The 27,957-nt window shown below is 40.8% G+C and overlaps 1 protein-coding gene across 4 annotated transcripts in view; it reads right to left on the minus strand.

Moving 5' to 3' along the window:
- Positions 1 to 248: 248 nt before the first annotated feature.
- Positions 249 to 27,957, minus strand: part of NFYC (nuclear transcription factor Y subunit gamma) — a 58,884-nt gene continuing 31,175 nt past the window's right edge. For all 4 annotated transcript variants that reach the window (XM_090057950.1, XM_090057949.1, XM_090057947.1 and 1 more), the window contains 9 exons: positions 27,313 to 27,425; positions 22,740 to 22,811; positions 19,976 to 20,089; positions 16,063 to 16,158; positions 10,241 to 10,414; positions 7,933 to 8,091; positions 3,539 to 3,646; positions 2,381 to 2,440; positions 249 to 1,107 (listed from right to left, as the gene is read on the minus strand). In XM_090057950.1, the coding sequence (XP_089914076.1) occupies positions 988 to 1,107; positions 2,381 to 2,440; positions 3,539 to 3,646; positions 7,933 to 8,091; positions 10,241 to 10,414; positions 16,063 to 16,158; positions 19,976 to 20,089; positions 22,740 to 22,811; positions 27,313 to 27,417 (1,008 nt within the window). In that variant the 5' untranslated portion in view covers positions 27,418 to 27,425 and the 3' untranslated portion in view covers positions 249 to 987. The remainder of the gene's footprint in view (positions 1,108 to 2,380; positions 2,441 to 3,538; positions 3,647 to 7,932; positions 8,092 to 10,240; positions 10,415 to 16,062; positions 16,159 to 19,975; positions 20,090 to 22,739; positions 22,812 to 27,312; positions 27,426 to 27,957) is intronic.

Below are 27,957 nucleotides of genomic sequence, written 5' to 3' on the forward strand. Positions count from 1 at the left end.
GTTTCGGTGTGAAAGCAGCAATCCTATTAGTTGCTGCATCTTGCATTTGAGGTCATCTCCAGGAAACAGGACCCCTATTCAGCCTCTCCCTCACTAAACTCTTTTTGCTAGACTTTAATTAACACGTTATAGGCCATTTCCCCCATGGACTCGTCCTTAAAAGTTTCAGTAGGAGGTTATACCTTGGGAGTTTATGCTGTGCTTTGGAACTTGCATGGACTCAAACAGCAAGAAAGAAAAAACACCACTTATCTAAAAAGAAAATTTATTGCGTTTTATGAAGCTTATAATACATGCACTGACAAACTATCACAACAGTTAGCAACATTTTTTTGTTTCCAGATTTCCCTTAGTGTTTCTGGAATAAACCAGGCCAAGTTAAAGCCTCTTTTGTCCTTAGAAAATACTTTTCTCGTAACACAAGGAATGTTTTTTTTCCAAAAGCTGCAAATATCCAATGTTCAAGCTTACCAAAAAAGGAGGCAGGAGAGGAAAGTCTCCCAAAACACACGCACGCACACCCCTACTGAGCTAACAGGATGGGATGACTTTGTCTATTTCTATTCAGAGTCGAGTACAAACAGGATACTGGGAATAAAGCTCTTTTGGAAAACAAGACGCAGTACCCTTTAAAAAAATTTTACTGGAGAAAAAAACTGTTCAACTACATTGTCCAATATGATACTATACATTTCTTTTTGCTTAATTATTTTCAGTTTCATAGGCTTGGACAAGCAACGGAATATGGTGAAATGTTGGTTTCCTTAAAAAAAAAAAAATTGCATCCTTTTCAGTTTCTGTTGGATGTTCTCTCATACCCATCAGAGAAGGGCATATAATGCACCAGAGATCAGAGCCTACCAGAGGCTTAATATCAAGTACAGATACACAGAAGAGGATGTGATCATCAGACGAGGTTGGTATGGCAGAAGTTAGGCTGGTGTGAGCCAGTTTCCATACCCACAGAATACTTGCTAGTGCAGCTTTTCAGTCCCCCGTCACCTGTGTTGTTTGTCCATCAGAGGTCTGATTGGTGGACTGAATAAACATGGGCTGGGTGATTTCCTGACCTGCAGGCATGGTTACTTGCTGAATTTGATAGAGTTGCTGTAAGAGATGAAAGGACGGGAGAAGAGGTAGTTTAGTGCCATCAGGATAGTCAACAAGCATTCCCTTTAAGTCCCGTGCTAGTTCTTTAGTCTAAATTAATGTAAAAATCAGCTGTCAGAGGAAGTAAAATATGTTCCCTGCCTCAGATTAGGCCAGAAATGCTGGTAGGCATTCAGTACTTAAATGGGATGGACGCTACACTGAAAGAGTTTCGTGAATATCTAATAACCTGTTTGAATCTGACAGACTTTATTTTTACAAAACATTCTCTGTATAATCCCATTAGAGCTTGATTCTTGACATGATTAGGATTGGAAAAGATCCTGCTGATAACTGAACCTCTTTTAAGTACTGGATAGATTGGTCAGGTAATTTCTAAAACATCCTTATTTTGCAGTCCATATTTCAAGGTAAATTATTGCTCAGTCATTCAGACTGAAAATCTCATTACATGCTGTTTGCAGACAGAACTCACTTTTGTTCTGGCACCAAATACTACTGTCACAACTCATTTGAGTAACAGAGAGACATAAGCCCTCCAACACATTTCAACATCTTTTCCCATCTTATGGCCAAGTTTGATTTATTGAGTGGTTTCTGCTATCTGGTTTGCATCTCCTATTTATGCATTCACTACCAGTTTGGTCAACATCCATGTAAAAAAGCAAACTCCATTTTCTAAATGTTGACATTTAATGAGGCTAAATTTTCATATCACTTGCTCCCATCTTCAACAAACTGGATTCAAAAGTCCTTACAAAGTCCAAAGGACTCACAGTAATTACTTAATCTAGTTTAGATGCAGTTTAAAAACAATACACTAAACTTCTCCCTAAACTCCCTTTACACAGACAGATTGTTCTCTCCATCAGATCAGTAGCAGAATGCCTTCCAACGACATAGCGAGAGGCTACAAAGTTTTGTCCTTACTGGTTTAAAAACTTTCTATCTGAATAAAAAATAACATCCTATTTCCAGTAAACTCTGGGATGATACACATAGGGCAAGGTTAGGCAGCTGATTTACTATATTTTTCACAAAGCACCAGGTTAATATGGAGCCAACGTAGTATGATAATGCACTGCAAGTCTCTGTTCCATTTCTTATGAATCCTTTTTCCTGATTATACTTTGGAAGTCTTCTTTAGCTGACTTCTCTACAGGCTTAGACAGTCAGTGCCTGAGACTGAGAGATTTCTTAGCCCCTGCACTTTCTGGGGGCTTTGGCTAATTAACATTCAGTCAATTGCCACGTGCTCCGTGCTCCGTACCTGTCCATCCGTGAACTGGCTGAACTGCTGCTGTCCTTGCTGGACTTCCGTCTGTGTGATCTACAATAAAAAGACACCAATCATCACTAAGAGGATTTTATTAACTCCTTGTAGGGTTGACAACAGTATTTCGTCCTCCCTTTCACTGGAGTTTTGCCAGATGCTTTTAAATTAAGCCTTACAATGTGGTAAAGCACCACAAGAGTTTATGTAGTTTGCCTGGAGTCACATATCAGCAAGTCAGCGGCAGACCAAAGAGATCTAAGTCTCATCTCTCAAGTACTTAGCTTTCTGTGCTGTATCAGTCTCCTGTACAAGTTCTCAGCAATGTCAGTTGAAACAAAAGAAATGAAACCACACATAAAATAGCATAACACTGAATGCTAGTTGAGAATAAAAGGCACGACAGGATTCAATAATTCAAAACAAAACATAAGCAAGTCCACTTTTACTTTCATAAGCACTGCACAGACTCGCAGATCAGAGGGGAGAGGTAACAGTTCTTCCATTCTTTAAAGGTGGATAAAAATCATGTTTCAGTGACAGCTGTGTGACAAGAATATGAAACAGCCCAACACTGGCATTGATTGGGTTAGTGCTGTTCCTACTGAAAGCCTAGGATAGTGGTTTTCAAACTTCTTTGGCCATATACCCCTGTACCTGCAAAAATATTGCTGCTTGTACCCACAACATATGATGGGTCTTGGCATCTTCATTCCTTAGGAAGAGTGCCAATATCAAAATCTCAAGCTGCAGCATCATTACTAAAATTGAGGCACATACCCCTTGGCAAAGCTCTTCCTGCCCACAAGAACACGTGTACCCCTGTTTGAAAAACCACTGCTCCAGAGAAAGAAATGGAAGGACAAGGCAGTTGTAATAGAAGAGATGGGTTATAGGTTAACACCTGATGCACAACCAATGTGGGCTAATAACCAAGTCAACGATGGGTTGCAAAAGAAAGAGAAAGGGATTATATCCACATCTCTAGCTCTATATATCTATATTAGTTTAATGTGAGGCACTGGGCCAGCTATCCATTTTACATGTGTGTAATGGATATACTTATGGTTTTTCAGACAGAGCCAAAATGGACATACCTACTGAAACAAATGAGTTTAAGAGTTAACATCAGGCCCTTAGTACAGGAGTACATACCTGCTGTGCATTAGTTGCAAGTGTCTGGATCTGTCCCTGGACTACCTGGGTGCCTGACACAGGCTGAGCTAAGCGGATATACTGCAGCTGGCCAGCATTCAACTGAACCTAGGAACGAGTGGGAGTGGGGTAGGGAAGGAAAATAAAACAGACACTGCGTAACCTGAAACACACAAACTTGCCTTCTTGTTTCCACAACAGAAACCATGGTAATAGATCATATTTGGCGGACTGAACTGATTAGCACTCTAAATGAATAGTTACATGGATCTTGTCAAAGAAAATAAGAGAAACTTCAAATTCTTTAATTAAACCTGAAATGGCCACTGTAGCATGCCTTTTCTAAAAGGTAAAAGACCTTTGGAGGCAAGGGCATATACTTTTCATGTCAAGTATGATGAGTGATCAAGTTAATTCTTTTGTATATAAAATGACTCCTATAAAACAAGAAAACTGCTATCAGAGATAGTTGCAACTAGTGACGCTATAATATTATTTTGATCTTTTTTGTATGTTTGATGACGTTTCATCTTCTTGAGAAGGAGGGAACAGCACTGACATGAATCAGGAATACTGCAAGGAAATGACATCCAAGTTTTTAACACAGAACGCTCCCGCAGGGTTTTACTTCTGACCTAACTGAGGTTGGTATATGGTCTGCATCAATATACTGCTAAAAACGTAACTTTTTCCACTGACTGACTTGTGAATATTTAAATTAATTCCCTTGTGGATAATTTGCTATATACAAGTGCATTTTATATTTCCTCTGAAATAGGGTTAAGAAAATTTGGATGCGCTAGGGAAGCTTGGAAGAAGAATTATTGGTCTTGGAAGCTACACAAACACTGCAGCTTTTTCACCAGTTTTGTCTCGGAGCTCCAGTGTTGGCCTCGAACTAATAACCTCTACAACAGTTAAAGGCTCCACATGAGCATAAACATTTTACAGAATCAGAGAAAATGGAGGTTACAAGGGAGCTCAGAAGTTCACATCTAGTCCAACTCCCTGCTCCAAACAGGACCATCCCCAACTAGATCATCCCAGCCAAGGCTTTGCCCAGCCGGGTCTTAAAAACCTCCAAGGATGGAGATTTTGCAACCTCTCTGGGTAACCTGTTCCACTGCTTTACTACCCTCCTCGTAAAAAAAGTTCTTCCTAATATCTAACCTCAACTTCCCTTACTGCAACTTGAGCCCATTGCTCCTTGTTCTGTCATCTGCCACCACGGAGAACAGCCCAGCTCCATCCTCTTTGCAACCCCCCTGCAGAGGGGGGGCAAAACTGGACATAGTTCTCTAGATATTTCAGTAAAGATACTTAGATGTTAAACTACAGTACTAACATAATGGGTAAAACAGAAGTAGCATGCTCATAATGTGTTTTTGATTCTTCAAAAAAGGATGAATGCTCTGAGGTCCAGCAAACATGAACATCTCAAAATGTTAATGCTCAGTTATTGAGTTGCAAGAGCAAAACAACTCTGGCTTGTCCACCCACCTTCCCTCCAAGTCGAAGAAAAAATGGAGCCATTTTGTGACACAGGGGATGACTCCAAGCATAGAAAATAATAATGCAGTTTTTTTTTCCACCAGAAAGTTATAAATACGTGAAAACCTGAGCGAGCAGGTTCCGAGGAACATCTCAAACTTAACACAGAGGGTGCTACCAGTTTTATAGTATTCGTCTTTATGTATGTGTTGCAAGAGACAGGATGCGACTTAACTAAGCCCTGGAGGAAACCAGTGTCGAAAATGAGCCATTAAAAGGAAGACACTGAAATCAAATAGGGTGATCCAGAAAAGCAGGATAGCAAAAGAGGTATAACCACCATGCTGCAGATGGTATAACTGAAGGTCCTCTTTAAAAAAAAAAATCTCATGATGAAGAGCTTCACTTTGTCTTTGGAAGATGGCAGAGACCTGCTTCTCAGTGCTTGAGATGGTGCACTCCAGTGATCCCAATAGGGCACAACAGCATACTATGGGACGCTGGAGGATAGCTGCATAATGGCCATTCTTGATTAACTAGCAGGGAATGGGTCTGCTGAGGGATGGCAGGCAGTAGATCCCTTTGTGGTGCTGAGGATGGACATTAGAGGATAGTGTTCTATATTTGAAGGTGTACAGAACACATCAGTGGCAATGATAAAGAGGAGTATGAATCCTTTAGAGCGAAGTATATGGTGCTCCGAGCACCAGAGACTTTACTAATGCTAGTTCTTTGGCACAAATGATGTTAGATAAGCAACACAACTTCACTAGTGTTGCTTATCTGCTCAGCTGGGCATCAGAGGATACTGGCTTCTACATAAGCAGAATGCTGGAACTTATTTCCTGATGGTATACTGAGATCCACATGGATTGTTGCAGAAGAGAATGCACTAGCCTCATCTCTTATATTACACTACAGAAAGTGATAGACAGCACATTACTCAGTCTCAGTAGGTGTGATCCTTCTAAATAGGAAAGAACCTATTATGTCCACCTCTTAGGAGAGTCAGTTCACTGCAGCACACGCAGGGGTCAAAGCCTGTAGGTTTCAAATCTACCACGTAAACAGCCCTGAACATGAGTATCTACCAAGCAATATTCAGTCCAGATAAGATGCAGAACAGAGCAGTCAGATGTCAAAAGAATCAGAACTCTGAATTTGTTTTAAGCTTGATGCTGCAATCCCAAAAACTAGCAGGTCGGGCACTCAGCAATTTGGCTTGCATCTATAGACAGGTGAAAGAAGCTGAAAGAGGGTTGAGATGCCTTTTAGGCCCCTGAGAAAGGAAGACTATGAAGAGCCAGAGGGACCATCTCCCTACAAACACTGCATCTCAGGTCTCTATCCTTTTGCATACAAGGCAAGTTCTCACCAGAGATCCACACATATAGGGATCAACAATAATTTTCAGTGAAACACTTCAAAAGCCATGTATTGCAGTGCCACGCAGATTTCCTCATCTCTTTGCAGGATCTCACAAGTCCCTTCCCCGCAGGGAATTTTGCTCTTCACTTGTCTCTACTGAATACCAAGTTTCAGCAATGAAACAGCTGTTTCAACTAAACTGGAGTCATATTAGTAAGCACAACTATAATAAAACAAGCTTACTAGCATAAAGGATCTCTCTCCCAAGCGATATTAAGAACAAACCCTTTGGAGAGACTTGCATATGGAAAGGAAACCAAAAGTGTGTAAAAGAAACACAGAGAACAGGGAACATTATGTGCATTTTAGCATAATTCTAGGAAGGCTGTTTTTACTGAGTGCTCTAGACTCCTATAGATCACATGGCTTCTAATTGAGCAGAGCATACATAACGCTTTGTAAGTAAAAGATGCTACTGGGGGGGAGAGAGAGCAGAGAAGGGGGGCTGCTACATTTGGCATGGAACATATTTCCTTTCTGCCCTACACTTTAAACCAAGTAGTTAAGAACTGAAAGAAAGTGGAAAGAGCTGGGAACTCAACCTCAAAATACTCAAAATCTAAATTATGAATCTTTCTCAAATGCTGAGTCAAGGCAGGGATGTTTACTAAAACAAAACTAGGCTGAAGCTTTGCTCATCCTGACAAGTGGGACTGATCGTTTTGTGGTCACAGATCTCACCACTGCTGTACAAAAGCCTCAGTAAATGAAGCCAAAAGCAATTAGAGATGGTTCTCTTGGACACTAAGTCTAACCCTGTGTGTTGGTGTTCAAACACACAAAGCTCGAAGATTTTCTAGGAGTGTGAAATTTTCCAGGCAAGAACTTTGTTGTGATTATACCCTACAGAGAGGGGGGAAAATGGCATCCATTTGACCTATAGGCTTATTTAGGACAAATGCCAGAATTTTACTTCTGTTCTTGGTGTTTAGAGACCAAATGCTGAGGACCATCAGCCAGGCCTATGGTAATATGAAAGCCTAATAATTAAAATAAAAGCATTTTCTGCTCCTTTAGAACTTTCCCTCTAGTAATCTGAAAACATTTTATAAAGATGTGCTGTGAAAGTCAGGGTTAATTGTTGTGGCAGTGCCACAGATAGCACCTGTCTTATGGTCAGGTGCAGAATCAAGCAAACAGAGGTAAAATATGCCTTGGTGAGGACCCTGTTAGTAATACAAACTTATGCAGCGAGTGCGTAAGTGCATATGTTGTAAAGATTTATTCACAGCTTCCTAGACATGCTTAATTATTCCCCCGCAAGAAAAAGGTCTGAGTGAAGTTATAATTTTTTTCTCTGTGCCACATATGATTCATACACTTTTTCTCTAGTGGGAAGAGGGGCAAAAAATACCACTCAATACATTTCCTCTCTCACCATCAAGTACACAGATGCCTGGTCCTATAACAGGTCTGACAGAACAGAGTTTGACCCAGGACCTTAGACTGTTCTGTGCTCTCTGGTAGAGCCTTACCGGTATTTGCTGGATTTCTCCAGTGTTGGTGATGATCTGCTGCATGACTTGCATAGTCTGCCCGGTTCCACTCTGAGCCTGCTGCGTTTGTCCTTGGGGCTGTGCCTGGACAATCTGTACCTGCTGACCCTCGCCAACCTGCATGGTCACTGGGGTAGTCTGCAAGCAAAGACAGGAAGGAATGCTGACCGCCTGGTCCGAGAGGAAGCAGAACCTCAGAAGTCTAAAGCCAGTAACAAGGGTTTATGTTATAACCCCTGGTGCTGATGCTTAAAATGTGGCCTACTTCCATGCTGTAAAAAGCTAGCAGAGAATATTTCCAGGATTCTAAATCTACTGCTGTCAAGAAACAGAAAGTGGTAATTTTAGATTTCAAGAAAATCTACAGAGTTTAATACTAAAGCTTATCTGCAGATGTGAACATGCATTTTTGCTATTACTTAAGTTCTCTCTCAGGTGCTTACCTGGCTCTCATTATTGTCGTACCTAGGCACCTTAGAGTCCAATGTATTATCCTCACAACACCCATGCCAGCAATGTGCTATTCTGCCCATTGTACAGATGGGGGAAGTGAACCACAAGAAGGCTAAGTGACTTGGCAAATACCACACAGGAAGCCTGGGGCACAGCAAGGACGTGAAGCCAGGTTTCTCAATTCCGGAGTTAGACACTGGAATAATCACTGGAATGTCTTTCCTCCAAAAAAGATGCTTGTATGGACAAAAAAAAGCTACACTGGTACCTAGAACACCAGAAACACAGCAACAAACTTTTACTAAACACAGAGAAACTAGGCTGGCTCCATGTTCTCTCTTCAACTGCCCACCCATGTTATACATACTATATTTTATTTTCAAAGTGTCACTACTTTCCAGCTTTAGAATGTGTTTATAAACAGGGGTAAGAATAAAATCCAGTAAAGTTGTGAGAGATACATGATTGACAGTGCCCGTTCATGGACAAAAATGCATTACAGCTTCACTTCTGAATGCAAGTGGCAGAATCTGTCACACAGCTGCCCTCACTTGCTTTGGAATAACGGATCAGCTTACTCCTATGAAGCAACAGACCTACATTTGTTTCTGAAAATATGGGAACATCATTCTCCTATTAAGGAGGCTCGTACAAATGCTTTAACTATCTCTGCTTCAGTGCAAAACACATGACTTGCATTGTACACAGTCTGTCCATATATTCCCAGGTCTCCCATATAATTTTACAATAACCAATTGAGACGAATACAGACCTATGACATTAAAAGAGGTTTATCCTTTGGATCTGGGAGGTGGAGATGGACAGTGCTACGTTTTCTAGAGACTTTCAGCCACATCAAAAAAAATAGTTTTCTACTGTTATTGGGAGATGTTACTTGCTGGGAGTTCTGGTTAACTGGAGGCACCTCTCCCTTCACAAGTTACACAATACATAATTTATTTGGATAGCTAAATTTTTAAGTGGCAGGATGATTTTTTAAAGCCTCATGAAAACAAAACCAGTGCATGCGATCTATTTTTAAAATACATAAAGGATGTACCATTTCTTTAGCGACTCCCTAGAGGAGATATACCAGGCAGCCTATGGTTATCCTACAGTCCTTTTATTATTAGGACAAATTATTTGCATTAACAAAGGGATGATTAAGTGACCATACAGCTAATTCCCCACCACAACTGTGCATGAAAAATATAGAACTTCATTTTGGAAGAAATGAAAACACTCTTTGTTGTAGCCCTGCTTGCTCTCATTCAAGAGTTGCACGATGACCTTAAATTGAGACATTACAATACAGTTTGCCCATAGTATGGCAACAGCTTTCCTAGTGAATGGCTAAGAAGTAATTAGTTGCAGAGTGTGTCAGGTAAGAAATACAGCACCTGCCAAATACACATGCTAGATTTTTTTCTACATAGCACAGATCCAGGCCATTCAACTTCTGAGTGGCTGGAGGCTTCCTGGGCTGCACACTGCATGCCCCTCTCCCCCCATCAGCACCTCCAGATCCCTCCAACTCTCCCAGCCACAGGCTCCCTTAGACCCACAGGCTGCTCTGCCCGGCCTCCAGGGGCAAGGGCAGGAAGCAGAAGCTGGAGGAGGGAAGGGGAGCCTGGTGGCTCTGGCAGCAGCAGCAGGACAGTAATGGCAGGAGTGGCACCCAGTCCTGAAGCCTGAAGACCACAGGTTTTTCCTTTGAGAACCATACATGGCCTATGGGCCACCAACTGGACAGCCCTGGTTTAGAGTAAGGAAATCTAGGATTTAACTGGCTATGAGGAATCACAAGTCCCTCAAGCTGTGTTTGCTCACTGACCTGCCCCTGCTGAGGCTGAGCAATGATTATCTGTCCTGGTTGGATGGTAGTTGTAGATGTGGTGGTCTGTTGTCCTTGCTGTTGCCCTTGTACCTGTACTGCAGCAGGCTGCTGAGCAAGAGTGAAATAGTACTGGACAGGTTCAGCTGGAGTCACAGCCTGACGCACTTCTTCCTGCAGCACGAGAGGAAAAGAGGTAAGGAGAAAAGAATATTAAACAACAAAATTCTATCTGAAATATGCCCTTATAAACAGCGCAACAGAATCCTTAATGTTAGGTTCTCAATGGTTTAAGCCAGGGGAAAGTGAATTCAAAAACCAGTCCCATAATGATAAATCAAAATGGAAATAATGGGTTTCCACAGACTTTTATTGAGCTACACAAAATCAAAGCATTTCAGACTTCTGAATGCAAAGTAATCACCCATTTCATTATGGGAAGCAAATGAGCAAACAATTACCACAGTTAAAAACCATTCAACTGCAGTGCTCGTCAGTAAATTCCATCAAGGTCTGTTATCTCAGCACAGAACTAATTGCAATTGCACCAGGAAGAGACTTACAAATACTGTCTCTCTGAAGCCTGCTCTTTAGCTTGTATGCAGAACAGTCTAGCTCTTGCTGTTAAACCACTGGAAGTAAAAACCACAAACCTGATCTCTATATGCCAATGGATCTGGGAACAGAAGTTTTCCAGAACTGGAATGATTCTGACAAGCATTGCTATTGCACACTATCTGATTTCAGTGGGGGGGGGGGGCATTGAAGTACCTCAACATTTATTACATCAAAGACCTAAAGATCCTGTTATGATTCTTTGTTACAAGTGCAGGAAATGCTGCAGCTTTTTCCTGTTCAAGTTTATCTAACCATGGCTTTGGGAACACTGAAACCACACTGGTTAATGGTATTTCAGGCTACAAAGTGAAACGTTTGGCTATTACACTAGCCAGAGATGAGCTTGCATTCAAGAAGCCATACTTTGGCTCTTAAGAAGCAGACTGTTCGTACACCTAGTAATGAATGCACTCCTCCAGATGTTCAGACCATGGCAGAAGGCGTAAACAACCCTCTCCCAGCCACCTTGAGTTCACAGCTGAGAGTGTAGGATGTTTACACATGCTACAGCATGGTAAATTCCAGATTACTAAAGCTTACTCAACTCTCCTGTATTAAACACAGGTTCCCCACAAATCAGCATAAATTATAATTACTTATTTAGGATGCTAATGTGAAACAATTTATACACTCAAGAGAAACAAGATCAAGATATGGGTAGTTCAGATGGCGAGGGGTTTAGAAAAGTGCTACCTTTTCCTCCAAGCTGCCAGTTCAGTCCATGCTCAAGTTGAAAGCAACTGAAAAAAATTCACTGGATGGCTTCTTAGTGGCGTATGTAAAATGAGCGCAGTTCCTAGCAGACAGGTGCCTGCATCCCTGACACTAACTGGAACCTTTGTTGTCCGTTTGAACAGGGATTTAAAGACTGAATCGCCTCTAGAACCTGAGCTTCCCCCTCCCTCATGTGAGCTGATTTCTTCAAAGGAAAGGTGAGACACATTGGCAAGGGATGATGTGGGGGCAAGCATGCAAAACTGCTGACTCGATACCCTTACAGTGTACAAAGGCAGCACTATCAATCCTGAATGCATTTACTGATACACAATGCAAAGCAGAGTCAGATCAGAGAAAAATCGAAGTGCAAGTGCACTCCAGCATCCAGTCCTCTCCTCCTCCCGAAACATTTATGCATATTTCTCCCTAAGAAAGCAAAAGAAACGTGTTAGCTGAGAAAGAAATTACTTCTGAGCTTGAATCTGGGAGTAAACAGTACCACCCACCTAGTGGCAAGTACAGACCCAAAACACCCAAAATTTATTTTTACATCCTTTCCTATGCGAGTGAATTCACTGGATTATTTTCACCCTGCTTCCTTGGGCTCTTTACAGTATAAACCCTCCATGCTATTCACAACGAAGTTAAAACATATTCACTGCTGTTCTTGCTATTAGCAGAGTACATCAGTTAAAGTCATGTCTCTCTTCATCCAATCATGAAAAATCATGCAAAGGGAACAGCTGTAGCAATTCTGGCACAGCAAGCTACTCAGAGAGCCTGTTTCAAGGATGGCAATGCTCTGGATTCCTAATTAAGCTCTCGAACAAGAATTAAACCAACTCACCATCGTACTAAAGCATGCAGTGCAGGTTAATGTATCACAGTGCTCCAGGCAGAAATGGCTTTAAAATATGAACCCGTTTAAACCAGGTTACATGTTATGATTTGAAGCCTTTTATATTCAGCCCATAGCTGGAGTTAGCAGAGCAATATAACAGTGCATTTCTCCACCAACTCTTCCATGTAATCACCACTAACTTGTCAAATGATCTTAGCTGCAGTAGAGATAAAATAGAGATTGCAGCCTTAGCCAAAAATGCAAGCTTTCATCCTTCAGGCAGCAACTTTGCAAAGTTGTTGAATAAGACTTGTGCTTTTCCACTAAAAATTCTTCCTCTACTTTATAAGTTATAATCACCCATCATAACTCTCCTGCTCCCGGAAAATGTATTTCTAGTTGATTCAGCACTGTTCACGGACATCTGCAGGTGTATCTGCAGCAGAGATTTTGCAAAGCCTCTCTCAGAGCAAGCGTTGACGTGGTTCCACAGGTATTTATGCTATGCAACCCAGGGGAAAAAGCTTTATTGTAGTGGATCACTGAGAAAGACTGACGTGAATGTGTACAGTTACTGTTATTTGCTGTAACATACTACCAAAGTATTTTATATTTTGGATTAGATAACTAAATACTATTCTTACTGCATTCATTTCATAAGAAATGTTAAACATGCAAGGCAACAACCCCATGTCCTTTAGGTATGGAGTATTATTATGTTTAAGGTGTTTTGCCTGTCCTACCTGGACAGAACTATACAGTATTGTATAAAATCGAAGACTGGGAGCATCAAACAGGAATACATCTGGGAGAGAGACTGACTTCCTCTCTGGGGCAATGACTGATTGTTCTCACTTACAGCCTAGTTATGTCTTTATGCCTAACCAGTTTTCCCAATTGTGCCAGGTCTCCTGAGATGCAGGCCCCCCCCTCCTCAAGTTAGTATTCTTAATTACTTCCATATTGCTGCTGTCTAGGGTGCTCCACTGAGAATCAGTTCTACTATTTTGGTAAATAATAGGTTATCTTTGGAGAAACTGTATTCCGTTTACTGATGTGGGGATAAGCAAGCAAGTCTTAGGGAAAGGAAGGAATGCACATAATGCTTTCATATACGACATTCATCATGTGAGCTAGTATATTTAGACCACATTATTCCCAACAAATATGTACTGTAATAATTGGACTTTGTTGATTTTTATATGCATGTTTTCCCCCCGTGAAGAATGCCTTCCAGTAAGTGGTATTCTATTACTACTCTATGTAGCATTTGGGAGTGAAGTGGGTGTCGTAGACTTACTTTCTTGTTCACTAGAAAGCCACAGGTTTCCAGAAATGACAGGGTAGGTGATTGCGCCTATAGCAAAAAGTCAAAGGATAAATGTGTATTTCCTTCTTTTGAAGGGCCGCTACCAACACCATGAAGACCTTGATAAAAGACTGTGCAAAACCAAAGATTAATATCAGTACTGAAACTGCTGTTTTCGGCATCTGAAACAAAGATATCTTCTGTGTGTGAGCCAATCTGAATTTGAAGGGAAACTTCCCCGAGCTCAATGCACAACTGAACAATTCCTATGCAATACGGCTGCAGGGATTTATCCTCGAGCAAGCAGACTCCTTTATCACACTTCCAGAGGTGCTAGGGTAGTTGCTAGTGTAAAAAATTCTCAATGCTACCTTGCATTTTCCACAATTCATAGGCAAACTCAAACCTTCACAAGTATCACAAAAGTGGTCCCACCAGCAAGCAAAGCATTTGTTATAGTACCTACAAAGCACTAGACCCAAATTACCTGGAGAGGAAGGGATCGCTTCAGCTTTGCACACTTTAAAGAAGTCAAGAATTCAAGAACTCCTGATTCCAGGAGTTACTGAACAAAGTCTCATCTTGCAACTCCAGACATGTTCTAGAAGGCTGTAAGCTACTGGATGTTAACCCACCTTTAATTCAGCCTACCATGCAGCTAGCAGTGAAGGAGGTACAACAGTCTGACCATGGAAAAGAGATGAATAGCCATCTAACTGAACAGGTTATTTTAAGCAGCAGAGGGAATATAAACCTTTTAGATTACATGTGATGAACCAGCCTAGCAGAAAGATCTGTTACTCTGTTCATTCAGAGGTAATGAAACTAGGCTTTACCCTGAACCTGGTCCATTTTTTGGCATGGTCTCAAGAGAGGCAGAGAAACAAGGACTCTTAAAGCACAAACCTGTTAAGTTTCAAAGCACACCTGGTACTCGGATGACTGTGGCAGCCTGCCGCTGTAAACATCCGACTGAAAGCTCCTTCTAGCACCTTACAGCTTCCAGTCAAGGATGTTTACAGCAGCATCGACTGCCCAGGAAGATGCAGGATGTGGTACTTGTATGGGAAGCAGTGTTTCCTTCTTATCCTCCAGACAAAATACAAGAGGTAGATGGGTTTCTAGACATTCTTGCATTTATAATATTAACAACATTTGTTATATATCATCTCTATTAAACATCCTGTCCCTCAGGCATGATGGAAAAGTCAGTTTCACACAAATTTCCAGTTTAAAAAGAACTGTTACTGCAAAATGCCAATAGCTTAAATTTTCTATAATCTAACTCAGTGAGCACTGACCTTTCTGCCAGGCATGCCACAAATTAGCCCTGCACCCTCCTTGGGTGCCAATCCAATCTCCTTCCTTTGCCTGATCCACTGCTCTGCTTTCTGCCCTATTTGTTGTTGTGTTTGATCTGCCCTGTGCCACACACAGAGGCTGCCTGGGCTACTTGTGGCATGTATGCTACAGATTGGCCACCCCTGATCTAACTTGTGCTGCCAGTTGGACATTTGGATGAGGAAATGCCAAAAGAAACACACACACACACACACACTCTCTCTCTCTCTCTCTCTCTCTCTCTCTCTCTCTCTCAGATTTTGACCAGAACAATGCTATGTGGTTCCAACACAGTACTTTTCATCATTAAATTAAAAAGCTTTACATGGGGGCTGGTATTGTTACCCACAGTTCACACATGGAGAAATGGAAACACAGAGGCAAGGAAATGATTGGTCTGAAATTTCTCAGCAGGCAGAGATTAGAGCTGGGAATAGAAGTCTGGTATCCCAAATTCCTGCCCAGTGCGCTTGCCACCTATATGAGCAGTCATTATGGCCCTTTAAAATAGAGCAATTACATATACTGAAGAAGAAACGTTTCATGAAACAGATTCATGAGCTTCAATGGTGGAAAAAAACATGGACTTTTATTTTTTCTTCTCTATCCAAACAGATACCGGGTGCAACCATATGCAGCCACACACTTGTTACTTACACGACTATAAGTACATGTAATGACAATCGCATGTTCTGTTTTATGCAATTCTTGTTGGCATTTTCAGTATTTAATGCACATGCTATAACTCCGGTTTCTAACTTGGGCTCAATTATGTGTCTCAGAGGCAAATGGCGACAGCAGTCACCACCAGTATTTACCATACTGACAACAGAAAACACAAATAATCCAAAAAGCTGAAATACATTAAATGCTGCAAGCCAGCAGACAACTGTCTTTTACTTACATTTGAAGCTCACCTCATAAAGGCAGAAACTCCCGCAGTGGAAATTCACCCATACAAATAAAAGAATAGCAGTAACAATGTTCTTTTCTCACCTGACGTTTTGGAGGCTTCAGTTCATCTCTTGGAACAATATCAATGAGAAAATCAAATTGATCGAATTTGGTAATTGCCATGGCTATGTCATTTCTCTGCAACAAAACACAAATGGAAATAATTGTAGCTGCCAGAGTCGATAACCCTGATTTTCCTGAATGACTCTGGTGCACACATGCTGGGCGTTGCTCACTTCGCAGCATCTGTGGGTTGAGCGCACTAAAAACATAAGCAGGACCTTCCCGCATTCCCCTTCATTTCATTTAATCATTTGTGATTAAAAAAATGTTCACTGTGTCTATCTTCCCATCCCTCTACTTTCCTTCAACTCCTCCACTTCCTCTGTCATGCCAGGGGCCTACTTCCCATTTTCTCTCCCCATGACAGGTCTTGATGTGCCCACCTTCCTTCCAAGCAAGCCCTACAATTCTCTCTCTGCCAGGGCTTGTGTGCTGTTACTGCCTTCTCCCTTACCTACTGTACCCTCTCTGTTTCCTCTGCTCATTCCAGGGGATTTGTGCCCCCTCCTTCCTTCCTCATTGCTATAATTACTTGAATCCAAGATGAGGTCACCCATTCAATGGTGAAGGGAAAACCACTCATCTTAGATTCAAGTACAGGACGGGGACAAGCAGTGCCCATGCTGCCTGCCCCAGACCATGGGAAGCTTGCACAGCATGGTAAGGGGCCTGTGATGGGAGAGGGTGGACTGAAACACAGCAACTCCCCTGCCACTGTGCTCCCCCTTACTTCAAGCATGCTGAGCAGTGATACAGGGATATTGTTATTTTGGAAGGTATCTGTGGCTACCCTTCAGCAGTTCCTTTAGCTATCAACAATTAAAAGGTGCCTGCAGTTGTGGATTTGCTAAACAGGGGACAAAGGCTGTAAATGCCTCATTTTCTCTCTTCTGGTCCTTGATATTCCTCCCAAATCAGTTGGATTCTGCCCACTGACATGTGGAATGTTCCCAGGAATTCTGGAATAGATCTGGCGTGCTAGCTATATCAAGTTAAATCACACTCAAAGGCAGAATCAGAGAAATAGCAGCGGCTAGCCAGGGCACTGCAAACTTGGCTAGCTAGCTGTAAGCACATTATTCTGAGACCCTGCAACACACCAAAGCAAGAGGCAAATTAGTAACAGATCAACAGCTTGTGTGTACTCAGAACAAGCTCTGAATACAATCTTCATTTCACTATTTCACTCCTTTTTATCTAGTAATGCAGAAAAAAGTTTAGTATCAAGATAAAAAAAGCAAACTCGACAATCATTTTTGTATGCAATAAAGATCACCGCAAACTGGATAGTACTTTTGGCTTTTTACTTGGACGCAGAAACCCCAGGCTGATGGACTACAGTCCCTCTTCTGCAATAAATACTCTCGATGCTGTAAAATTCAGTCTTTTTAATAGGTTTCTATTTAACGGCTCCTACAGACTTACTAGTGTGCACTTTTTAAGTATACTAATTGCCACACAAGTGGATACTATATAGTAGCCATTATAAAACCAAATATCTTTACTTAAAATATCTCTCTCACTACTGCACTAGGCTAACGCTTAAATGAGGCAAGCATCAATACTATTAACAACCTCCCACAGTTGTTTTTGGGGCAAGAAAGAAGAGACTACTCTTGCTAGTTACTTTTTGAGCCAATTCTAGTGTAAGTGCAAGTGAACCACTAATTTATAAGGTAAATTTAGTTTGATTATATTCCATATTCTTTCAAGGGGGTATACACAAGTGGTAGTGTTATGATATCATAAAGAGGAATTAGAAACATAAAGAGAGCAAAATTCACAGCAACAGCCTGGAAACTGCTTAAAATATTTTAGAGTGGAAGAATATATAACCAGTGGGAGAGGTGGGATGGCAGGGGCAGGGAGGGAGGGTGAGTAAAGGAGAAAGAGTTAACTGGGAATTACGGAGTCTTATTTGGAGAGAAGCATCCTAACTAACATTAAAGGAACATACTTAGCATGCAGGATGGCAATGGAGATGGTTAAGAGAAAGCAGGCAGAACAAAAAGATAAGATCTAGACTCAGCAGACTAAATGCATCAGAAGAAAAATCCATGAAGGAGAGAAGAGCCCAAGGCAACTGTGGGGGGCTGTTAGAAATGACATTATCCCCTAAAAATTACTAGTACTTATCACCTTGGATGGTGATAGGGCTATACACTACTTGAAGAGTAACCATAAGATTAGTGTCACATCAGGATAGCGAGAATCTGAACCGACAAGAGTTAGGCTGCAGTCCATCATTGCTGGACAGCACTATGTCAAGTCCTGACAAAGCTCAAGGGCAAAAGCAGCTGGTTTTTTTTCTTTTTTAAAAGAAAGTATGTTTTTTGTGAATAAAAAACTGCTGAAATGCATGGCTGGAAAGTAGCCTAACCTGTAGGCCATCTTTAGAAATAGTGGGGTTGATTTCAAGAGTTTACACAAGAAGGGGAGATCCTATTTCAGCACTAGAAGAAGTGAAGGAAATTTACTGAAGCTAGAGACTTCTACATGTGATAAGCACAATGTGATTGAGTTAAAAATACCTGCATTTTTTCCTGCTAGCTAGGAGAACAAATTAGAAGGGTTATCAGGCCTCACACTTTAGGTTATCTGAAGCATTTGAGGCATGTATCATCTCGGCATTTAAGTACTAAACAATGGTCATGAAGAAAGAGCGCAAGAAAGACATTTTCTTCCCTTTTCCCCAGGCAGTGTATATTTTAAGGAACATCTTCTCTGGAAAAAGGCTTTAGTAAACAGATATATTCTTGTATTTTTCTTTTAACAGTCAGGCCTGGGTTCAATCTAATTTCCTCTGCCATGGACTTCCATGACTCAGGTCCACTAAAAATGTTTTGAAAGCTAAAGCTGTGTTTCTTCAACTGCGCAGTCCCCATGGAAAGCAGCTGTTTTGCAATGGCAGCTGCTGTGGAGAGGGAGGTAGTCCTAAAGATAACAAGGCCTCAATTAACACAGGTCCTTAAAGATTAGGATCAGGATTTTTAAACTGATTCTGAAACAAACAAGGAGTTATTGGACTTTGAAATACATTAGTGTGAAATTCTTGTGCTGGCTTTTGTTGCTTAAGAGAGTGCTGTTTGCATTTGGTAAATCATGAGACTTCATCTGCTGAAGATGTTCAAGCTCAGGCACAGTAAGCTTCACTAGCCTATCCTGGCAGCAATGGAAAGGCAGAATCAGAGTGACTAGATGCACATCCAAGAGAATGGAGGTTTTGGTTTGAAACTAGATGCCACCTTTTACCATCGTGGCAATTTGCCTGTCAAAGTGAAGCAAGGAATCCAGCATGGCCCCAGTGTCACACAATTATCTGTGGCTTGAGGCCTGGAGTGACGACAATTAATGCATACAACACTGGTTATCCCTAGGGATACGTTAGACGGATTTCTGGCTTAGTTTTGTGTGGGGCAATTTTTAGGTTTCTATCTTTACACAGTTTTGCCAATCCCTCTGATTGTGCATTATCTTAACTTTGCTTGTGTTAGGCACATTACTGAAAGAATGCAATCTACGTTGCATGGTGCAGGGGGCATTCCTGCTTGGCGCAGGGAGCTGGACCCGATGATCTTCCAAGGTCCCTTCTGGCCTTAAAATCTATGAATATGAATACAGGTGAAGACTGAGGAAGTGAGGGGTTCCAAAACAACTACACAGACCACAGTTTACTAGCTAACTGCTATAAAATCAGAGAGAGGAAACCTAAGAATGAAAGCGCAGTTGAAGAAGTGCAGTTGTACACATAATGAGGTCTCAATACACCATAAACATCAGACTATAAAAACATGAATATATACCCATTAAAGGTGGGTGCACATTTAGAAAGTAAAGGGTCAGAAAAGAAGCATGGCAGCTCAAGACCAAGTAGAAGTAGCTTTGCCATTACCTGCAGTGTCCTGCGTTTGTTGTCTTCAGTGTGTATCCATGCCCGTAACGTCAATTCTGTTATGAATATTTGAGCAGCCTTGGCAAACAGCACAGGAGCTTCAGCACTAATCATCTGCAATGAGAAAAACATATCTTATTCATTCATCAATAAGTGTGCTACTGTACTACAGAAACCCTGGAATTCCAGTCACGGAGGTTTTGTAGTATTAACAAATAAATAGTCTATGTGTGACTAACACAGCAATCTGGAAGTTTTAAGGGATTTCCACATTTGGAGCTTCTCACTGAAAGATCTGAAAGTCCAAAGGGCTTCTAGTTTCAAACTTAGCACAGGCATAGGAGGACTGGTCAGCTGTAATTCTCCTTGAAAGAGCATTTAATAAAGCAGCATCAGTTTCATTGCTCAGCTTGCTGGATTACGATACGCCAACACAAAAAGTTTTATTCAGTTCGTCTTAATCTTCAAGAACACAACTGGAATTGAAACACCACAAATAATTTATATGGTGGACAAGCTTCTTGTCACAGAGTGATAGGTTCCTTCTTTCACTCTGATGGATAATCCATAACAGAGTTCACACTTTTCTCAGACCGATTTATCATGCACCATACAATAGGCATTGTGGAAATTTTGGTTATGACTGACTTTTTGGGGCCAAGTTTCAGAACGGAACACTGTGCTCACAAAGCCCTTAACTTGCGGTTGCAAGTGGTATTTGGTATATGTAAAACTGGGTAGTCAATCATCTACCAGCTTTGCACAGCAAAAATTCTGCACATGAAGAAAATGGCAGAAATTCAGAGGTTACACTGAGACCTTTTCCCAAAATCTGGTCCTTACAGCTAGAGACTATTAACAGTATTTATTTAGGAAGTCACTTTTATATTAATGAATGCAGCATAAAACACAGCAACCTGCACCAAGCTCCATTTTCTTAGTTGTATACAGCTCAAATTCCCTTTCTATTAAAAGTTCTGCTTCACTTTATCTACCTTTGCATTAAATTTATTTCCCAGGATAATCTCCTCCTTACTAAATGAAAGCCACTGATCTTTTGTTTTCCATCTCGCTTTTACCTTCATTATATTGGATTTAGCATTAATTTGGGTAAGGCAGTGAACTGGGACTCAAGAGGTTTGGTTTCAATCTGGTTCAAAGCTGAAAAGAATGATTCCTTTGTACAGATGGACAAAGAACACACCTTTTTATGGAGCTTATTTAAATGTTAAAGATTCTCTTAACCTACAGGTGGTATTCATTAGAAGAGTTCAAGTCATTTAGTCCTTGGAAGTTAGCATTTCAGAGACCTCTAGAGTAAAAGCAAAAAGATCTCTATCTGTCTCATCAGAAAACACCAAAATATTTATTGTCATTTTGTTTTTCCTATTATGCAAGACGAAGCATCATTTTTACTCACCAGCTCTACATATAACTTCCTACGTATATGGAAGACTGCAGCATTCTCCTCAGTCACATGCTAAATATTGATTTTTCATTTTTAAAGATTTCAGCGTTTTAGACCTAAAACTTATGCCAGAGACCATCTTCTCTGAATCATTTAAACATGCTTAAGTTTTAGGCTAATAAATGAAACACTTTAACTGTCAGGCATTTTTAAGATGTCAATATGTTTGCATTAGTTTTGCAAAAATGAAAACCACAAACACAAAAAGAGGATTGGAAAAGTGACAGACAACACCAGGACACTAGCAGAACTAGGAAAACACCAAAAAATGCCTGGGAAGGACACATGGATGGATGGGACTTGCAACTGAAAAGCATCAGGAAGTCTATATTCAAAACATTAAATGTTTTTGCCCAGACTTTACGGTTTAGGTGAATAATAAAGTCATTCAATTTAATTTGATGAGCACTGTGAAATCCATGAAGTACGTAGCAAAATTAACAAAGTTAGCCTCCATGCTGGTGGTTTTGGAGCTGTCAATGTGTCTAGGGCAAGGGTTTGGCCCTCAGAGCCACGTGCTCCAGCTCACAGGGCTCCTGGAATGGCTGAGAATTTGAGGCCTGGACCCACAGCTGAATCCTGGGACATCTTTCAGAAGTGGTGTTGTAAGCAACAGCTGCATTAATCCTAGCAGCTCCCTGACACCCTACCGCTGCTGTTCATCCCACCACTGGAGGTGGGTTCAGATCTGGACAATGGCGAAATGAGTTTGACACCTCTCATCTAGTGTATTCTGAGCATTTTTTTTTATGTGGAAAGAAATAATTCTCTCTAATGTGCTGTGAGGAAGGCTGGTCTATTGATTACGGCAAGGAATTGGGATTCAGTTCGGAAGCTATCATACCTCCCAGTTTAACCTCTGCCAAGTCACATTCCATGCGTCTGCTCCCCATGTGCCGTTACATTCCTCGCAGGGTGTTTTACAGATCAATTTGTTAACATTCGTTAAGCAATCTGATACTAACAGACAAGGGAGCTTGCCATGTAAAGTACGTAGACAGGTTTGTATTAAACAGCTACTTTATTTTGAAAGATAAATATTTAAACACAATTTTAGAGCACTTCTCAAAAAACACACTCCAGGTTCCACAGGAGGCCTTTCATACTGACATCAGCTTAATTGTTCTATACTAGCTGATGCTGCATTTTAACTCTTGTAAGTTTTCAAACAGACTTGTTCAATAATGTTTTTTAATTAAATGTTGTACTCCAGGGATTGAAAGCTATGCTACTCATTTAAAGTGTTCGTAACTGCATGTTTTGTTTCATAATGTAAAGGAGAAAGCAAGAACTTACCTTCACATCTTCATCTAGTTTCATAATCTTCTTAATACGAGCCAGTGGGAGCTCCTGTACTCTGAAGTCTTTCTGCGGAGAACAACAGGAATACGGTTTATTAAATCTCAAACAATACATAATTCAAAGCAAAGGTAGCATATAAGTGGAACTACAAAGAATCAGGATCAGCTCACAAACAATTTCCTCTAAGAGGTAGTCATTTTTATTCTTGTCCAAAGTATAGTAGCCACTATTCAGCATATTGTGCTCTTCCTTTCATCCACTTTTCGCTGCCTTTCTCGCTGTTATACAGTCAGCAGTGTCTTAGGCAGATGCTGGTACATACCTATTTATCTTGCTCCAAATTCCTTTCCAAATTCCAGAAGGTGGCTGTATACCAGTGCCATTTCCAAACACTATTTTAGACTAACTCTTGTTTACAGAGAGTGCATTCATTTGGGATACTTTAGACAACCAGAAGGTGTTGAACAAATTCACCAAAAGGACCAGGAGAAAGAAGATGCAGAAGATGAGAAAAACAAGCGTTGGTTGCCAGCATGGGGCCAAGAGTTTTCTTCCCTTTACTTGAACTTGTGGCCAGCTGCCAGTTTCGGCATGAAGCAGATGGCAAAAACTGTTTACAAGTGAGCTGCCCAATTTTTTTGCCAATGAAGTGGCTGGCTGGCTCACAGAGAAGAAAGGTCATGGTCTGGAGGGGGAAGCAGGCCACTGGCAACTGGTCCAATTGCCATGCCCTGTTGAACATCCAGCACATACGCAGTCTATAGGAAAGCAATAAGGCGGCAATTATACCCCTTCCTGCAGAAAGAGGACCAAGAATGTCCTGTTAGGGTTTATGTCCAGAGAATAACCTCCAATGCTAAAGGGATTAGCTGTACTTCATTTCTAATGTAATCCCCTTTCCCCAACATCTCCTTACGTCCCTTTTCCCTGCTCAGAAAATAATGTTTCTCCTGAAGCCTTTAAACACTGATAAGCATTCAGTATCTACACATCAGAGGAGGGGATGCACCATCCCTTCTCACAAAGTGCTTTGTAGAATGCCTTCTCCCTTTCAAATGAAAGCTAAGGGGGGAAAAAAAAAAATCTGCTAGGCGTAATAAAAGGAAACATGTTTCCCTGGAGAGAGATGTCAGTGCAAATGTTCTCAGTAAAGAGAAGAAAAATTTGCCATCCTCCACTGAGACGGGAGAGGGTGCATTTGGCTCTACTAGCAGGGCAGCAGGAGGCATTTTCATTTAAAAAGGACTGCCTCTGTTCTGCTGGATTGGAAGGAAATGCTAATTCAGTGGGCATAATGCTTGTGATATTATTGTTTCACATCACAAATAAGGGTTTATTTTGGAGGGTGCTTACAAACCAGAGAAAGAGCTCAGGAACTGACTGAGCTGCCTACTTTCACCTTTCAGCAGCTAAAGGATGTTGAGCTGCAAGTAGCAGCCTGGACTGTCTGTAGGGCAGGGGAAAAGCCCCATGAAAGGTGCAATGCAGCATAGCAGGTACCTCACACCTTTCAGAGCACAGGGAGAGGAAACTTAATGGAGGTTAGGGGCCAAGGAACATCCCTTACCTAAGGCTGGGGGGAAGCTGCTGGAGTTTATTTGGTGATTATTAGGGACCAGAATGATAGCTGGGCAGAAAGCCTACAAGGACAACAAAGGCCCACTAGTATGCCTTTAAACAGAATTTTCTACCAGTATTCATCACATACACACGGCAAGGAGGGAGAGGCGGCAGGTTGCAAACTCGAAGACAGGTAAAAACAGAATTTATTTTTTAAAAGAGAGACCGTAGGAATTTATAGACAAATCCCCTCGATGTTGAGAAGCTAATTTAAAAGTGCTCAAATTTTTTGATGTTGAGAATGCTGCCAATTAGTGTTAACTTCTGGGAAGATATGTGGATCCTCTGTAAAAGCTCTCAGCAGTGCATCCGCTCTGTAGCTTCTATAAAATATGTGAAAAACATTTTAAATTTAAGATATACTTGCAGGGAAAGTTTTATACCTATAAACAAGTAGTAGAGCTCTTTGATATCTGCTTATCTTTTGCATTAATTTTGGTGTAAGGGAAGTAGGCATGTTGTCTGGCTGCTACTCAGTTAAATAAACTCTAGCTAACAATTCCTCATCTTTCCTTTTTTTCCAAAATAGGTCTCAGTGTTTTCACCAGGCCTCTAATTCTGAAGCTATAATGCATCCTTCATCAGATCTTCTACCAGCCCTCGAATATAATGCCATTTCTCTTCTTTGCTTAATAAGGGAGGCTGAAATCTCAAGGATTTTTTTGAACTGTGTTCCTATTTTCCTTTAATAATAGCTAAAAATCTGCACACTGCAAAAGCACAAGAATAGAAATTAAAGATCCTCTCAAACAGCAGGCAACCAGAACAGTTTGTACCTCAGATGACTGCTTTGACCCCAGCTACACAATACATATAAATGAAATCTCAATTTGCTCAGGTACACATATATGGTAGCACACTGTGTATTGGCTTTATGACAAGACATACAGTAATGTCTGTGCTTGATTAGGTGCAGGACCAGTTAGTAATTGTCCCTCCCCACCAGCCTTGTCCCCCTCGCTTGCACTGTCCTCATTAAAATTTTCATTCAGGCAGAAGGGCTACAATTTGGTAAGCAACATTTTGCTACCTTGCAATGCAATAAACAGATTCACATGACAGCAGTGTTAAAAATTCAATTGCCACACAGAGATGAAGGCAAGCTATAGTTCTCGCACATACAAGCTCAATATACTAAAGGTACAAAGTAATTATTTCTGCTTTATGAATAAACATTTCTAAATCTGCTTCTTGAATTGAGTTGGTGTGTATATGATTAAAGCTTTATCTTTATGGACTACTTTATCAAAACAGGTTTCTTCATTTTAAACACCCATCTTTAAATCAAGCCTTCCTGTTATGTGAAGCGCAATGAAAAAAAAAGACTGCACATTTAAGACAAGACAGACTATATTAATGTTACAATAGAAGCACCAGTCTCTTTAAAAGAGGCTTTTCTGTTACAGGCCCCTTTTCTCCGCCACTCACATTTCAAAGAAAAAATCTGGACTGAAATTTCAGCTTTTCATCCCATCTACAAGCAAATTTCTAAAGTGCATGTCAAAATTACACTCAGGTTTAAATGATTTGAGTCATGACAAAAGGTAGCAAGCACTGTGTTTTTTTAAACAATGCACTCATTTGCAAAGCTTCAAACGCATCAAAGATTAGACCTTAAACTGGGTACACTACACTCTTCAAAAACAGTATATATGTGAGATTCTCAGGGTGCACTTTTGATCTTAAAACTATCAGTAGATTACGTACCAAAGAAAATTTGTCTTGTTCATACACAGACAATTGTGTAGGTCATTAGGCTACAAGATACCTTTATCTTTGATACCATGGCTTGGATATCAATTATATGTCCTTAAAAATGCAAGGGAAAAAATTAGTCTGCAAACATCTAGATGTTATTAATGTACTGTACAAGAGGTTAATAAAGAGATCCCAACTTTAAATAACCTAAAAGTAGTGTATGTGTGTGTTTAGATTCTAAATAATGAAGTTGCAAAACTGTAATTTTTCTCACTTTATTTCATTAAATGCATAAGAGAACTAGGAGAAAGCAAAGTCTCTGTTACAAGGTGTTTTAGAAGTGGTATTATCAAGTGAAGAAAAGCTAGTGGAGTGGGGGGAAGGAAAAAAACCCCAAACCTTGAGTACTGGTACTAAAATCTGCTTTAAATGCTGCTGCTCATAAAACTTGAAATGGTATAAAAACGTGTGTATGAACGTACCAAGTCATGACACATTATAAACCCCATTCTGGAAAGAGAAAATAAAAATCCAACTTTAAGCCACAGATTTTTTTTTCAAATCTGAGAAACATTTCAATACTATGTACAGTTAGAAAGTGTCAGCTTTCCAGCAAAAATCTGGAAGCACTTTGACCTGCATATGATGTATTACGGAATATAACAAGAGTAGTGAGCAATACGCTATGTATTATGTTATGCAATATATTCCCAATCTCTTGACCTTCAGTTGGTCTCAAGGTCGGCCAGTACCTGACAATAATTGCACTTACTTACATTATTCCAAAATCTTCTCACTCCCACTTCTCCCAAAAGGTTTTAAAATATTTCTAATGCCCTTTAGGAAACCAACAGCATCTCTCAGTACACTAAAAGTCTTTCCATCAAACACTGTCTCCCTTCTAACAGATTTGGGTTTAAAATTGCAATATGCTCATCATGGATGACTATCATGTCTCACTGAACTGTAAAATTTATTTCAGCTGGGCTTAATATTTTGAAAAATCTAGGTATTTGAATGAATTGTTGACCAAACTTTATAGCCCAAAGCTCTAACATTCAAAGTTATTGTATAAATGTGCATGAAACCAGGATCCACCTTGATATACTCCTGCACAATCACTGTGGTGGTCTTCAATACATATCCAAATGCAGCAGGTGACCAGATACTCACAACTTTAGTGCTATGAAAAATGCTGTAACTCTTCCTGTACTAGAAATTTTCCGAAAGTTTCCTGAGACTTTCTTACCACTGTTAGATTTCGTATCTCCTCCATAACCCGAGGCCAGAAAGACTGAAGACTCTGCTGAGCATCGCTACTGCCAGCTGCGCCAAAACCACCATCTGTGGACATTTTGGTAACTGGAAGGAAAAAATGACAGTATTAAGAGGGAAACTGGGTTTGCAGAGTCCTAAAGGCTTCTTGGGTCTCTCCAGGAGTTTGGGGAGGGAGTCGGGGGGAAGGGACCCTCAAAATAAAACAAGTTTCACAAGTTCACACAATAAACAGTGATAAAACACCTGTGGTCTTTGGGGGAGGGCCCACTTGCAATATAATTTCAAAGATATAAGGATGGCTACAAAATTTAGGATGCTCTCCCCATTGTGTTTTATCATCCAAATACACACATCGTACATCTCCTCCAAGAGGTGGGTCATACCATCTAACAAAGTGGGTTGGTTGCCTATGAAAGCTCCTGCCTATCTAAACCAGCAAGTCTTTAAGCCTAAGCACATACAGTCAAAAAGCCCAAGGTTGAATCAATTTAATCTTCACAGGTCAGTCTAAGCTGCGTAGACTGAACCAATAAGCAACGGGCTTCCTCGCACCCGGGGGCAGGGCCACGGCCAGGCTGATTTGCCCTGGGTCCCACACCCTGCTCAGGTTGTCTTG

This window comes from Crocodylus siamensis, chromosome 7, assembly GCF_052110815.1.
Source record: "Crocodylus siamensis isolate JL-2025a chromosome 7, ASM5211081v1, whole genome shotgun sequence".
NCBI classification, from domain to species: Eukaryota; Metazoa; Chordata; order Crocodylia; family Crocodylidae; genus Crocodylus; species Crocodylus siamensis.